Genomic DNA, 15,449 nt, shown 5'->3' with positions numbered 1-15,449 from the left:
CAAACCTTCAAACCCACATATTCAAACTGCCCCTACTGGTGCATGCATGAATAGCAGTTATGTCCTTCTATCTTTTATGTTTTGCTGTTATTTAGCACAAATGATGTAAATGTTTAGAGATGCATCATGGATTTTTTTACTCTTTTCACTCTATTGAAAATTCATTTGAATCCATTTAAGACAAAATTTAGACTATAGGCTTAGCTGTTTAAGGGGGTCTCTTAGTCTGAACAGGTAAAAAGTGTCCAAAATCATTCTAACTGACCAGACTGGGACACCGACTAAGACTCAGAGGGTTTAAGCATCTTCTTCTTTTTCTTTTTTCTTTTTTTTCAGTAGGGCAAGCATATCTGATTTTTATTCTTGCGGGGTGTTAATATATATGGTCTACCTTCTCTCTATGAGATGTCTGTTTCTCGATACGCTTTACTACACAACCTGCTTTCACAACAGAGATGAGCCATTGCTTTTTTGCTGTTTGTTATTATTTGTTGTTAATGGTTAAAAAAGACATGGGAAAATTACTCATCCAAGCCTATCTTCATATATGTGTGTGTGTGTGTGTCTATATATATATATATATATATATAGACACACACACACACACACACAAACCCTTGTTATATGCGTTTAATCGCAATTAATCAATTTGACAGCACTAATAAAAATAAATACACACATATAAAAGCTCATACCATTAGTAAAAAATAAATAGCCAGAATGACCTATTTAGAAAAAAAAATCTGATTTTGTAATATCTATCTGTTGTTTGAAATTGTCTGACTCTCTGAAAACTTATAATTAACTCTTAAATCACAGTGATTTATGTTTTATTTCTGTTCACTTCTAAGTATTAAATTAATTAATTTTAGATAAAGTTATTATACATATTGAAATATCGTTAGTCTGTTTTATCAGTGTGATCTCAGTTGACCTATAAGTTTATACAGCAACATTTAGCCTAATAAATAGGTAGCCTACATATTCTTCTAAACGTATTTAATAATTTGTTATTATTATTATTATTATGTGCTTTAACAAGAGTCGACAAAGTCCAAAGTTCTTTGGAGTTGTGCTGATAACAGCCAGTCAGTGTAAACACGCTGTACCTGCGCGTTAGTCAGTGTGGCCCAGGACAGCTCATTTGCATAAAGGCCCTCAGCAGACGCCCACTCATTACCATATTTTATATCGCCTGTCCTCTGGAAGCATCATGGCAAGTTATATCATTCAGTCCGACTGGGAAGTGGCCTAACTTTTCGGAGCAGGTGTCTTCGGAGGAACTCATTGGAGGAGTGAAGAGGGGAAATTTCACATTCTGCATTTCCCTCTTTACACCTCCCTGCGTAGGCTACTAAACATTTAGATGTTCGCAAAAATGGTTTCCAAGTTGACGTCTTTGCAACAGGAGCTTTTGAGCGCCTTGTTGGACTCTGGAGTTACGAAAGATGTGCTCCTGCAAGCTTTGGAAGACCTGGACCCAAGCCCGAGCGCTTTTGGAGTTAAACTGGACAGTCTTCAGATGTCGCCCTCCGGTTCCAAACTCAGTGATACGGATTCAAAGCCGGTGTTTCACACGCTGACCAATGGACACAGCAAAGGGAAGTTATCAGGGGATGATGAGGGCTCGGAGGACGGGGATGATTTCGACACACCGCCGATACTGAAAGAACTGCAGTCTCAAAACACAGAGGAGGCAGCGGAGCAGAGGGCAGAAATAGATCGGATGTTGTCGTAAGTTTATCACTTGCAGCCTATAATATAATCATATAGGCCATTGCTACAAATCCAAGAGATAGAAGTGAGAAAGAGACGAGGAGCAGCTGAACTGACATTGTAATGTAATGCAGTTAAAGGCCGACTGTTACTGTAAAATGACTGTCGTTTGACAAGCAGCTACTTTTGTCGTTCTATGAAAACAGTTCATTTATTCGTTATAATACAAACATTTTCACAGAAAAAGTCCACATTTACAAAAAATGTTCGGACATAAAAAGTTATTCATAATGAAATCATCCCACTAAAATGGAAACGTTTAACTGTTGCCTTCGAAAATCACAGGGCGTTGATAAGGTCATGCACTTTTTATAGGCTAGCCTACCACTTTTAATTTAATTTAAAATAAATCACTTTTCTCAACCGCGTAACATTGGTCTGAAATCATGGAATCGAAATTCAGTGCTTTTTCAGAACAAATTGAACTAGCCTACTGACTGCAGTGTGTTTACAAATTTAAAAGCACGCGCCAGTGTTTCCTCTTTTCACATTCTGGTTACTAATTATCTACGTGAGTTATTTCTTTAGAGATATATCAACTAAAGAAGATCTATTTATTATTAACCACCTCTGCCCTCTCGAAAGAAAATAAATACACGCGCTCTGTTGTCTGATTTCATCTCTTTTGACTTTGTCCGTAAATGTAGGCTATTTTAAGACCATGTAAATACAATTATTGATGATAATTGTTGTATTGTTATTATTATTGCTATTATAGGTCACTATAATTATATTATTATTTAAAATACAATTGCAAAAATCAAACGCCTAAATGAATGTCCAATTGCATTTTATATTATAGGCCTAGGCTATTTTTATAATTCAGCAAATGGTAAAATCAACATCGACGTCACGAAATAAAGCTGAAAATCAAAACTAAAGCACGTGGAGTTGAGTTATTAATTTTATCCTATAAATCATCAACTGAAAGACACACAGTGACGAATGATTAGCGTGAAAGGAGATCTAGTTATTCATTGTCGAAAGTTATAAAGCAAGCTCGCGGACGGACATAGGCTATATGTTGTCAGTCTCCAAATCAAACCGTCTGGACAGATTTCAAGAGCAAAGGTTTAATCTGAAATTACTATGGTAAGACTAAACTTCGTTTTAATGCATCTTAAAGCATATCTGCCGCTTTTCGCGTTTTCTCTCCTTTCTTATTTATTTAGGTCTATTTTTTTATTTAACTTCGTAATAAACATTAGGCTACACAGCTTTTAATTTAGTTTTTTTTTTAGGAATAGGCTATATTTAATAATATATTAATATTATGTTGCATTAACAGCAAACTTACCAGCCTACGGACTCGAAAATAAGCTACATGTGTAACATGATTCTGTCTATTCGTAGCCAATATCTTTCTAGATATTTCTCTGTGATTTTAGCCTATAGGCCTATATCACGTAAAGTTAATGTAAAGCTCTTCAAATTCACCAGATAAATTGAAATGCTCTCTGAATGTGAACGGTAGGCTAATGTATTTCTTTTGCAATATGAATGGAGTTCTTTTTATTGTTATTATCTCGAAGCTAATTCCATAGTGCTATATTTATTTATTAAGCCATGTCAAATTCGTTTAGTTTCTCTAATCCTATAACCAGCTTTTTTTGTTTGACTTTTTGCCATCTTCGTCTCACGCAAAATGTTCTCCTTCTCTCTAAAATACAGAGCATTTTAAAACCATGTTTAATTATACTTTAGGGCCTTCTAAGTATTATTGTTTTTGAAATGGCTTTACAATGTTCTCGGTGAACAATATAGCTGTCGTGAAGTCCTTCAGTTGTCTCTAACTTGTCCTTTTGTAATTAAATCACAGTAGTTGGATTGCGTGCAATGAAGTCTTTAACCTTTGGTAGCCTATTATTTACAACCTATTGAATACACTGATTAACGATTGTTTATTAGCGCTGGGAACAATTGACCGCACTTACAAAACAAATAACATGTTAAACAGATTAATAAATTCACTATCATAAATATAAAAGAATCGAAACCAACAGTTAAAAGGTGACTTAAACTAATGATATAAAATGAGTTTGTTGTAGTTATTGTTTTATGTTTCCGGTCTCTTCAGGGAGGACCCGTGGCGCGCGGCCCGCATGATCAAAGGATACATGCAGCAGCACAATATCCCTCAGCGCGAGGTAGTGGATGTGACAGGACTCAATCAGTCGCACCTGTCACAGCACCTGAATAAAGGCACGCCTATGAAAACGCAGAAACGCGCTGCGCTCTACACCTGGTATGTCAGGAAACAGCGGGAGATCTTGCGACGTAAGTTAATATTTGTATTTCTTGCTGCATGCGACAGTTTACTAGAGTGCTACAGTGAGAATATAGGCCTAGTAATATTAAACTGCCTGATATTAAATAGTAGCCTAAAGCACCACTTTCCACTGGAATTCATGCATGAATTATGAGGATTATGCAAAATCTATTCCTTCTTGTTCTTAAATATCATTTTCATTCTTCTTATTTTTTATTTTTTTCATATGTAATTTTAGAGAGATACTGATGCAGTAAGGGCAGAAAGAGATTATTAGTGATACAATTAAAAAATAAAGCTTCCAAATGGGTGTTTTAGCATTAATGCCATATAAAAAGAACCGTTTTCTGTTCCCCTAAGAACCTTCCAGTCAACAGTTCTAAAAAGAACCGTTCCCGCCCCCTTAGTGTGAAGAACATTCTAAAAATCTTAAGAACCATTTTCCAATATAAAGAGCCTTTTGTGGAATCTAAAGGTTCTTCATGGAACCAAATATGCCAACAAAGAACCTGTATTTTTAAGAGTGTAGGCCTATTATTATAAATTTTTTATTAATTTTTTTTTTGGAGACTGGCTACTTATTGCATCATCATTTTGAATGAAAGTGCAGTCATACAGAATTATGCTAAGGTCAAAGGTTATCTCCCATGGTGATTCGGTGTAACATCACACCCTGAAAGCCTAAAAATGCCTGCATCAAAGGGTTAAATATCCATTTCTTTCAAGAGATGTTACCTTATTTAACTAGGATTAAAAGCATATGCTCATTTAAACTTTATGTCCTATATGAAAATTCTGAAAGTGACATCAAAATTCCTCTCTTTTACGTTTCAGAATTCAACCAGATCTCACATGGCTGTGGCAGCAACATGTCAGACAAAGGCAATCAGGATCAGGTGCTCCTTTTTTTCTCAGACTTTAGTCAGTCTGCGCAGGGTATGGTGCAGCCAGGGGATGATGCTGCCGTTGAACCTGCTTGCAAGAAGCTCAGACGCAACCGCTTCAAATGGGGGCCTGCATCCCAACAGATCCTTTACCAGGCTTACGAACGGCAGAAGAACCCCAGCAAAGAGGAGAGGGAGGCACTGGTAGAGGAGTGCAATCGGTACGGAAGAACTTGCTATGAATGTCAAAACTACTTCCTCGCTTTCATCCCAGTTATGCTAATATGTTTCTCTTGACTACATTCAGGGCTGAGTGCCTCCAGAGAGGAGTATCGCCATCCAAAGCTCATGGGCTTGGCTCCAACCTGGTCACAGAGGTGCGAGTCTACAACTGGTTTGCCAACAGGAGGAAGGAAGAGGCCTTTAGACAAAAATTGGCCATGGATGCCTACAGTGGGCCAACGCACAGTCTGAACTCCCTCCTTTCACATAGTTCCCCACATCATCCACAAGCCAGCAGCTCCCCACCAGGAAAGATGCAAGGTATTGACACATTCATTGTAATTTCTTGTCTATTATTTGATATTGCTGTTAGCCTGTGAATGTGGCTTAGGGTTGGAAAATACATTTATTGATCATTGTCTCCTCTGCGGTATGTGGGGTGTGGCAACGAAGTTGAAGAAGAGATGAGGTAGTTGATGAGATCAGGGGGAAAGAAAGAGAGCAGGGCAGTGATCAATGAGTGTGACAGAGTGAGCTGAGCAAATGGCATTGTTATTCCCAGCTTTGAAACACATACCAAGAACAATCTGCATTGTACCTGCAATCTCAGCTCTACTGAAGTCAGCAGGCAAGAGTGAGGCACAAAGAGCAGTCACCCTTGGACAGGACACAGGGTCAACCCTGGGTCATGCGGCTCAACTCACTCTCGAGTCCTAGTTATACCTGTAGGGTCACTGCGGTTTACTGCAGGCCCACTCCTCTGTTATCTAATGAATTGTATTCCCAGAAGGATTTATTGACTTAGTTTGATATGGCAAGACTTCGGCAGTAAAAGCAATACACTCCAGCTTATTACCTATTGTTGCTCTTTCATGTTTGAGCGCCAAAGAGCCAGAGTGCTTTCGCAGTGGGTGTTTTGCTTGTTTCTACGCATGTGGCACAGCAATGAGTGGCTTGTCTGTTTGCGTGTGGTGTTTCCCTCTGCACACCTGACCAGTCAGTGACCTCAGGTTGTGTTAATTTGGATGAGAAGGGGGAGGAACGGGATGGTATCGGTCTTCTCTTCCGTGCTTTTAGTCGAGGGTCTTACAAGGTGTCCCGCCAGATCCCTGCCAGCAGAATCAGCTGTTTTTTGGTGTCAGAAGCAGGCCTGACAAGAATGGCACAGCAGGACCCCTCATCACGTTGCTAGGGCACAGCCTGTATTATGCATGCTTAATTGACAATTAAAATCCTCAGCTACTACATCTCCCAGGCCTTTGATAAGGGAGTCCCTTCTTCCCTGCTCTCTTTACCCTGTCTCAGCAGGGAACCCTTTTGTTTATGGTATATTAGAAGACTGTAGTGACTGTAACCGAGGTTCATTTATCTCTGCTGGGCCAGGGGGAGGGACAACTCGGATCCCCTCTCACCTTTATGGGCTGGGGTATAGAAGCAGTAGCTGGGCTCTGAGCAGAACAGCAGGAGCTGTCCGCTGGGCTTTGGCTCTTTTCGGGCCAGACAGGACTGATGAGCCCCTTCTGCTCGAGGTATGGAGGGTACTGGGTGATTCCCGGTCTCAGCCCCCCTCTCGGAAACTACGCAAACCCAGGTTTTGTTAAGAGGTCGTTACCAGGTCAGATCGGAGAGAGACTCTACTTTTTTTTTTATTGATTCAGGTTTGGCCTGTTGATAACAGACAGGCCATTTTGCCGCTGCTGGAAGGTCAACTGATATGTGTTTTTGGGGCCTGACTGTGATCTTCCCTATGTTTGTGTTGTGGTGCCGTTGGGAAAGCAAACCGCTTCCAGAATGCTCTTTGATAACATTTAGGTAGAAAATGTTGGATTGGTTGTCTAAAGCACTAAAACAGTATCTATTAATCTAAATCTTTAAATCTATTAGTGAAGAAACTTGTATTTGAGGCCGTCACCTCATGACCAAGGAAACTAGAAAATGTACCCTTTAAGTAATGATTTTTTATTTACCCTCGATATATAATAGCAAAGGAGAAGCAGAGAACAGGAGAGTTCAACTATCCTTGCTTAGTCTATTGGGGGCCACAGAAAGGCTGAAAGGCCGAGTACGTCCTGCTAAGACCCAGGAGGCCTCTCATATGCGGCAATGCTATAATGAGCACTGCCTGGGGATGAAGAGCAATGCTTTGATATTACATGCATCCCAGGGAGAGCTGAACCCTTTAAAATCTGCTGCAGTCCAATGCTACCACTCCCCTTTAGGATTTCCCACCACCTTCTGCCTCTAACCAAAGTTTGCGGTAGCAGTTTTTGTATTGGTCAAGCTATACTAAAAGTAGAAAAAACGAAACTAAAAAACTAGTGACAGAATAAAGTCTTGTCCAGGGAGATTGACAAGCCAATATTTAGCTATTTTGAGAATATTGTATCAGCCAATAACCTTATACACTGTCTAGATATAGCTACCAGCAATGGTTGCTGAAAGTGTCTGTTGCTTTTCTGAATAGCGTAATTAAGACTTGGTTTATGATACCATTCCATGTAACTTTTATGTTGTGGTCTCAGAGGTTGTATTTCGGTTCCTGGTTCCCTCAGAAACCGAGCCCTCCTGCTGGTCAGCATGGCCCAGACAGCGCAGACCTGAATGATTGAGCGTGAGAGGAGATCCCTGCAGTCCGAGTGAATGCCTGACGGAGTCAGACAATAGCCTGTTCTCTCTCTGACACTTTTAGTGGGTGCGCGGTAGTAAAGTAAAGACTGTTTATGGTTGCTGGCCCATTGTGTGCTGAGCAGGTTGTAGGTCCAATGGAGTGCTTTATTGTCCTGCACTGGTGTTTACAAGACACTGTAGAGAGCTGGCAATGCTGTAAGTGTGCAGAGGGGGGCAAAGTTGTGTCTGCAGAGTTTCCCTGCACAATGAAACACAAAAAAGGATCAATCGATTTGTTCTAAGACCTTTCTGTCATATTTTTGCTGTTCTGCTAGTCTTTTTGTTTGGTGCGTCACTCTGGGAGCACTCCGGGAAAGAGGTTATCAAAAACAAAGCCTTATTTCATTTAGCTGTGTCGTCATTTTGCTTGGCTAGCCAAACCTGGTATTTGAATGTAGGAGTAAAGACTTTTGGACTGAAAAATGCGTATGACATTAGCCTTAATTGAGTAATGTTTACCTTGTTCATATCTGTGGAGCTTGTGGTTGGCAAACACCCATTCGATAGGAGACAGGCTGAATTCCTGTGGCCCTGAATGTTCAAGAGTACCCACAAATGATACAAGGTCTAAACAGAGAATTAAGCTTCAGTGGAGCATTATTATCTCATAAAGCTTTATTTCACGTAGATTTCACGTAGACCTCTCTGCAGAGTTTAGCCTGGAAATTTCTAGTAATCCTGAAGACCTTGAATAACAGGTTCGGGTGTTTAATTCGAACTGGAGCCAAACTCTGCTAGAAAGTGGCCCTCCAGGAGAAGGATTGGATACTCCTGACGTAGATTATGAAGTTCTGAAGGTCAGTGCAGGATAGTTTTCAGAGTTGCAGACAACCCACATGTACATATTCAGATGACCTTGACCGTTCAGGGACCAGGTGCGGAGGGCACTGTTTGTTTACTCTGCCCTAACTAATAGATACAAACTGGGCCAAATTTGCAAAGCATTTAGGAGACTAAATCTGATCATTTTCTCTCTTGCTTTCTTCCTTAGGTGTCCGGTACAGCCAACAAGGTCCTGGTGAAGTCAGTTCCTCCTCGACGATCAATCACCATAGCAGTAATGCCATGGTAACCAGCCAGTCAGTATTACAGCAGGTCTCTCCGGGTGCAATGGACCACAGTCTCCTGTCACCTGACGCCAAGATGGTGAGCACTTCTGAGCCCAGATAAGATAACGCATGCCTGCTCTTGACACAGAAACACAAAGTAGGGCCTAATAGATACCTACCTTCACCCAGTAAGTGGGATTACAAATGCTGCATTGTACTTCCCAGTGCTAAACCTAGTGGCAGACGACAGGCCTTGGCCCATAGTGCACTGCAGGGCCGATCTTAGCAAATGTTAGCCAGTGGAAGTGAGAAAGGGGCACGGCCGTGGCTGTGCCAACAAACCTGACAAAGAAACATTCTGTTTGTATTGATTAAATGCCCCGCAGAGGAGGAGAAGGGTGCAGTTGTGCTTGTTCTCTGTCGTTTGAGTGACACCGGCGCTCAATGGAGTTGGTTATCTGAATACTAATGTTTGAGTTGGGCGAGATTTTCATGTAGCTTTTTGTTTCAGGACAATTTTCTATGCATTAATTTTTCTAGCAAGGCTGCGGTGTTATGTTATAGGTCAAATTCATCATGGTTTAGGGTGGGTTTCTGTCAACGGCAGGGTAGGAGGAAGGGAGTATGACAGCAGCTTATCTGAGTAGTCAGACGGTTGTCTGAGCATGGCCAACTCTTAACTCGGCTTATTCAAATAAACCTCTGTGTCTCTGTCAGGGCTCTGACACCTTCTTAAGATAAGAGTACAGTTGAAACAGTTCTGACAGAAGCATTCATTCTAGTCAGTCCGTTGAACTATTGGTGCATCTTCTTCACAGATCTCTGTATCAGGTGGAGGTCTTCCTCCAGTCAGCACCCTGACCAACATCCATGCATCTCACCATGTGCACCAACAGACCCCCAACCTCATAATGCCCCTCTCTGGAGTTATGGCCATCGCACAAAGTGAGTGACCCACCTTGCTTTCCTTTTCAGATTCTTTATACATTCTCCACTTGACGCCTCATTGTTCTCGCATCCAGGTTTGAATACGTCGCAGGCACAGACGATACCTGTCATCAACAGCGTTGCAGGCAGTCTGGCAGCGCTGCAGCCGGTGCAGTTCTCGCAACAGCTAAACGTCCAACACCAGCAGCTCATGCAACAGTCAACTGGCCACATGAGCCAACAGCCCTTCATGGCCTCCGTCTCACACTCACACAGTCAGTCCACGTCCCCTGTCCAGTATCTACTGATCTAGTCAAATTCTTTCAAATACCTGTTGATGTGAATTTCTGTTTGTGTTATCTTTACAGTGTACTCACACAAGCAGGAGCCACCCCACTATTCTCACTCGTCTCGGTTTCCCCCCACCATGGTGGTGACAGACGCCAACAGCCTCAGTACACTGAGTTCAATGTCCTCCAGCAAACAGGTCAGTCATCCACAACATTTACCAACTCAGATTTAAGTCTGTTAGGCTACGTTCAAACTGCAGGCAAATGTGGCCCAAATCCGCTCACAGTTTGCTCACGTGTGACTCAGATCTGCTTTTCTCATGACAGTGTGAACAGTACAAACCACATGGAATCTGATCTTTTCAATTCTGATTTACGCCACTTCCATATGTGGGACTAAATCCGATACAGGGCATGTTTTCAGTCATATCGGAATTCACGCAGAGCAACATTCGTCACAATTCTAAAAAAGGTAGTCAGTGAAGGACAGTGATGTGTCAGAACTCATAAGTATTACAGTGACAGCTCTATATACAAGCAAAACATGAGGGCTCGTATTATAAATGTTTAAAAACTCTGCTCTCTCTTCCACGGCAGATCACACAATAAATAAACGTATAGTCACTTACTTTAATGTCCTCCGTGTTTACTTCCGTATGCCAGTGTGTTGCTTTATCGTTCTTTTGCACATGCGGGTCAGTTCAGGGCCATGATCTGTTCACACTGGAATCTAATATTGGCCACATTTAAAACAACAGTGTGAACAGCTATACAAAAAAATCGTATCTGAGCAATAAATCTGAATTGAGCACTAAGGCTCGCTGTGTGAATGTGGCCTTCGATCTGTTCTAACAGAGCTGATTGGTTTCTTTGTGGGTGCTCAAGTCTATCTGCATGTCTGTCATACTTCTGCAAGCTTCTTATGGGTAAATAAAGCCATGTGGGATGGAATTGTTTACTGTTATCACTTTTAGCTTCATTAAAGCTACAAAGATGCTTATGACAGGATCCACAAGCCTTCTTAAGCCAGCTTCTATTCATATTGCAATCGCGTGACTTTTTTCACTCATCTGCTATATTTATGACAATCAGTTGGGCAAAGAAAAAAAAAAATAACGAGATACCAAGAAAACGTTTATCACTGATTTTTTTTTTTTTCATACCAGATTCCAAAAAACAGTTTACATTTCTGTACAATATTAGCATAGACCCTACCAAACATTCACAGATTTTTTAAATATTTAATCCACAATCCGTCTCCATATGAAGAGTTCAGATGCAGAAACCTCTAAGTGCCATCTAAGAGCTTGTATATTTAAGTTCAGTTATTTCACTTAAATGACAATTCATAGGTAATTTTCATTGCCATGTAAGTGAAATTTCTGAACATAAATATACAAGCTTGATAAAAATGATCATTCTAGAATAAAATTTCAGATGGCACTTAGAGGCTTTTGCATCTGAACTCTTCATATACTGGCAAGAGTATATTGATTGTACAGTAAAGTTTCATGTATGTTTGATGTAACTCAGAATATTGCCTTTAAGCAGCATTTTTCAACATTTAATCACTAACATTTCTTAAACTGATCAGCATAAGATTTCTGGATAGGACTGATGTTGAGTTTTTCAGTTAGATAAAGGCCAATGTGGTTTTAATCAGGCAGAGAATCTGCACACAAACCCAACCTGCTTCAGTGTCTTTGTTTAGCTGGGTTTGTTGCACATCTCGATCAGTGAAGCGAACCAACGTGGATACTCCTCAGAATTCCTATTTCCTTTTGAACAGCTTGACCAATCAGTCACCCGTGATCCAAGCCTGAGCAAGACTTGATTGATGAAACCGCCTTTCGCTTTCTTTGTCACACTTTCTTTCTTTCTTTCTGTCTTTCTGTAAAATTATTTTAGTTGTATATGTGTATGTATATATAGTTTTGTTTTACAGTTTTTTCTATCTTCCTTTCTTTTCTCGCTCTCAATGCAGTCATTCCTGAGTCCAGTTTAGCAGTGAGTTCAGGAAATGATCCTCACTGTTAATCAAAGCCCTCGTGCTCCTTCGGCTCCGCTGCCGTGGATGGGAGTGTATGAAGTAATTACGTCTTTTCCCCTGCGCTCTGTGACCGCTCTAGCCTGAAATGCGGTCTGCAGTCGCCGCTTTTACATGCCCAATTTCCCACGCTGCCACATCATCACTAGCAGCACAAACCCTGGTGGCTTGAACTTCCTGCCAGCATTGGCTTCACTTATCGAGATCTCGTCTCTAATTCTGAATAATATGCAAATGTCCTCAATATTTCACTTGTGTGAGATTATTGGAAATGTCGGTTGAAAGCATTTAGATATCCCAGGTATGCGGTTCCTCAACCCCCCTCCAGTACTGAGAGAGCAATTTCAAGCTCTTATCAGCCTGCTGTATTTGGACTGGGTGGTGCAGTGGGCACTTTGGGGGACATTACAAACCACGCTCTGTCTTTATAACCCTCCTGTTTGCCGAGCTATCCCACTCAGCCCAACAACAAAACCTCACCTCCATTTGTAGACCTGCATCTAATGAGTGTAGTCTGAGCAGCTGGCCGGCACCTTTATCAGGTGCGTCTGTTTGTCGGCCAGCGGGTCACGACAGGGTCAGCTGCCTCTCCCTCTCCAAAGAAAGAGTAAAAACACCCAAACAATACGAAAATGTCGGTTACAATGGAAAAGAGCGCACAGGGATGAGGTATATATTTGGTCAGGTGTGGCTGATAAGGAAATTCCACTCTCGCAGGATTTGTTCACATTTCATACGGAATGCTTATGTGACCATTTCTTCTTTCTCTCTTTATTTTGCAGTGTCCGCTGCAGGCCTGGTGAGCGTGTACACCTGACTTCCTCGATGCCTAGCAACAGGAGCACATCGTCCTTACCTCCATTCCCCCTCATCGTGCCAGTATCTGTGGCAACCCATAATAAGTGCTCGCGACGCGTTGGATGATGAGTTTGTTAATAAACCAGGGGCTGCAGTGGAGGGCAAGACCCACAAGACCGAACACTGTTGGGTTGTTCAAGAAGTCTGGCTCGGACGATCAACGAGGGTACAAACTTTAGTGACAGTATTTTCCTTCTCAGTGATGGACGAACCATTTTAATGAACATGGGTGATCCTGAAGAACAAACAAATAGGAAAAACATGGTCAGGCAAAGCTACAGATACAAAACTGCACCAGAAAGGAACGAAAAGACACCTGATTTCCAGCCAGTTCCTGGAATAAGAGCACAATATGTTTCTAGATGTGCTCAGTGAACTGTGTGGAAACAATGACAATCAGCCAATGTTAGAAGCATCTGTAAGGTTTTATGTAACGTATAACTGATGCAAAAACGTCTTCCATGAGATCTGAACGCTTAGACAATGTTCTGTACAGTTGGATGTAAATACAAGCAATTATTATATCAATATTATTTCATTATTATGAAGGATGTAAATATTTGATAATCCCATGTGGTGTGCTTTTATCTGTCTAAACATGTAAACTGTGATTTAGGATGTGACAATCTAAGGAACAGGTATGACGTATTGGAATATGCAATGTGACGGAGTGCGCAGTTTCCAAAGGTGGTTTTCGACAACAATCTTAAAAGTGAGATAAATGTTAAAGCACATTCAACAAAACCTGAACCAATCGACCTACCTTTAAGCCTGGTTTTTAAAATAGACACTACTGTCAATGTTGACTATTTGCATTGGTGTCGTCAGATAGATAAGACTCATCTTTCTGTGCCAGCGTTCATATGGAGGAACTCAGTGTAACAGACTCCCGTCCAAGGAATACCGGATTAATTTTCCGGTCGATCAGAGAGACAGATAACTCTATCCGCATAGCCGGTCACCATTTTTGTGATATCGAAGGGAACGGCCATGAACCATGACGACGTGCCTTTCTAATCTAAATATTGACCAAAAATCAAACTGTCATTGTCATGGTGGAGAGATATGTGAAAAAGAGCGTCCTGTTGAATTGGCCTCTTATTGGACTGTGTAATTGTTATCAGTAGGAATTTCATGAAAGTTGGGAAATTGAGCCCGTTCGCCATTTCAGACAGTATTATTTGCTCACACACAACTCTGAACTACCAGGAAGCATTGTGAAATAGTTTTTATTGTGGCTCTTTACCTTTACCTTTTTGTTTTTTTACTGGCATGCAAGTCCATGAATTGAAAACTGACATTGTCATTTTGGTAAACTGAAGAAACTAGTACACACGTCCCTTTTTAGTCCCATCTGAGAGTTTGAATACTTGTCAAAAGGTCACTTCAATGTTTTTTTTTTAATGTTGTTGACTATGTTCCCACTGCCAGTTGACCTGAGGTTACAGTACTGGTTTATTCTCCTGGATTTATACAAAATGTGATTCTTTCCACATTGTATTATTTTTGTATAAAATGAAATCAATCTTTTAAAATCACTATTTATGCTTTACAAAAAAAAGTTTCAAGTAAAGTTTTTTTGCTCAAGATTGATAACAGTGGTTTGTCTCTGATTTGAAATGTGAAATTAGATACAATTCTGTATTTCTTATACGTTTCCTCATACTGAATATTATAGTCTGGTATTTGCCAACAGTATTATGAATTTTACTGTTCCTTGCTTAGTTTTTCTATTGAACACAATGATTTTTATGACATGGGTGTTAGGAATGTGTTTCCGTTCAGCATGGGCCCATTACCAACCAACGCCTCCATCCTGCGACAAGCACTATCTGTCTTGTTAAATCCCGTATACTTTATAGGACACGTGACTTCTTATGGTGTTCTTAAATCTTTTTAGTTCGCACAATATTTGGACAATTTAAGTCCAGGTGCTTCTCATTAATTTCAAATATGTTGTGATTTGTATGTTGTTCAGCAGCGTGAGCGAGGATGGGGTGCATGTTTGGAAGAAAACCTCCCTGTTGCTCTTTGTTTTCCTCCTACAGGTCTGAAACAACAATTTTTTAAATTCCCTACATGGCTATTACTAAACTTGGAGAATGAGCCGCACATTGTTGATGGAAACGAAACTCGTACCAATACCACACAGAGCGAGTGACCATTTTGTTGCTGTAGGGTGGAAGAGTATGCTGGGAAAACATGATGGCTCCATGAAGACAATACACTGTAGGCTAGGCGGTTGTAATTAGGTGGACTTAGGTACTTAAAGGGTTAGTTCACCCAAAAATGAAAATTCTGTCAGTCTGTTCATCTTCGGAACACAAATTAAGAGATTTTTGATTAAATCTGAGAGTTGTCTCACTCCTCCATAGGCTTCTAAGACACTATAACTTGCTGGCCCAGAAAATGTATTAAAGAGATCGTTAATATAGTCCAAGTGACTCCAGTGGGTTAATC

The 15,449-nt window shown here is 40.8% G+C and overlaps 2 protein-coding genes across 3 annotated transcripts in view; one reads left to right on the top strand and one right to left on the bottom strand.

The window, feature by feature from the left end:
• The window catches only part of mrm3a (mitochondrial rRNA methyltransferase 3a), a 526,058-nt gene that overhangs the window by 87,523 nt on the left and 423,086 nt on the right, over positions 1-15,449 (bottom strand). The window lies entirely within an intron of this gene.
• hnf1ba (HNF1 homeobox Ba) lies at positions 1,214-14,581 on the top strand. Of its 2 annotated transcripts, none has more exons than XM_084418338.1 (9): positions 1,214-1,734; positions 3,854-4,053; positions 4,880-5,150; positions 5,237-5,472; positions 8,810-8,964; positions 9,686-9,812; positions 9,890-10,069; positions 10,163-10,281; positions 12,914-14,581. In XM_084418338.1, the coding sequence occupies exons 1-9, from the start codon at positions 1,367-1,369 to the stop codon at positions 12,932-12,934; spliced, it is 1,677 nt and encodes a 558-aa protein (XP_084274464.1). In that variant the 5' UTR covers positions 1,214-1,366; the 3' UTR covers positions 12,935-14,581. The 2 variants fall into 2 exon arrangements, with proteins under 2 accessions (XP_084274464.1, XP_084274465.1); XM_084418339.1 differs by lacking the exon at positions 1,214-1,734 and adding an exon at positions 2,752-2,868.

Source organism: Rutilus rutilus, assembly GCF_951802725.1.
Source record: "Rutilus rutilus genome assembly, chromosome: 9".
In the NCBI taxonomy this organism is placed as follows: Eukaryota; Metazoa; Chordata; class Actinopteri; order Cypriniformes; family Leuciscidae; genus Rutilus; species Rutilus rutilus.
Note: the sequence above shows the minus strand (reverse complement) of the source record. Positions and strands in the feature narration are given on the sequence as shown.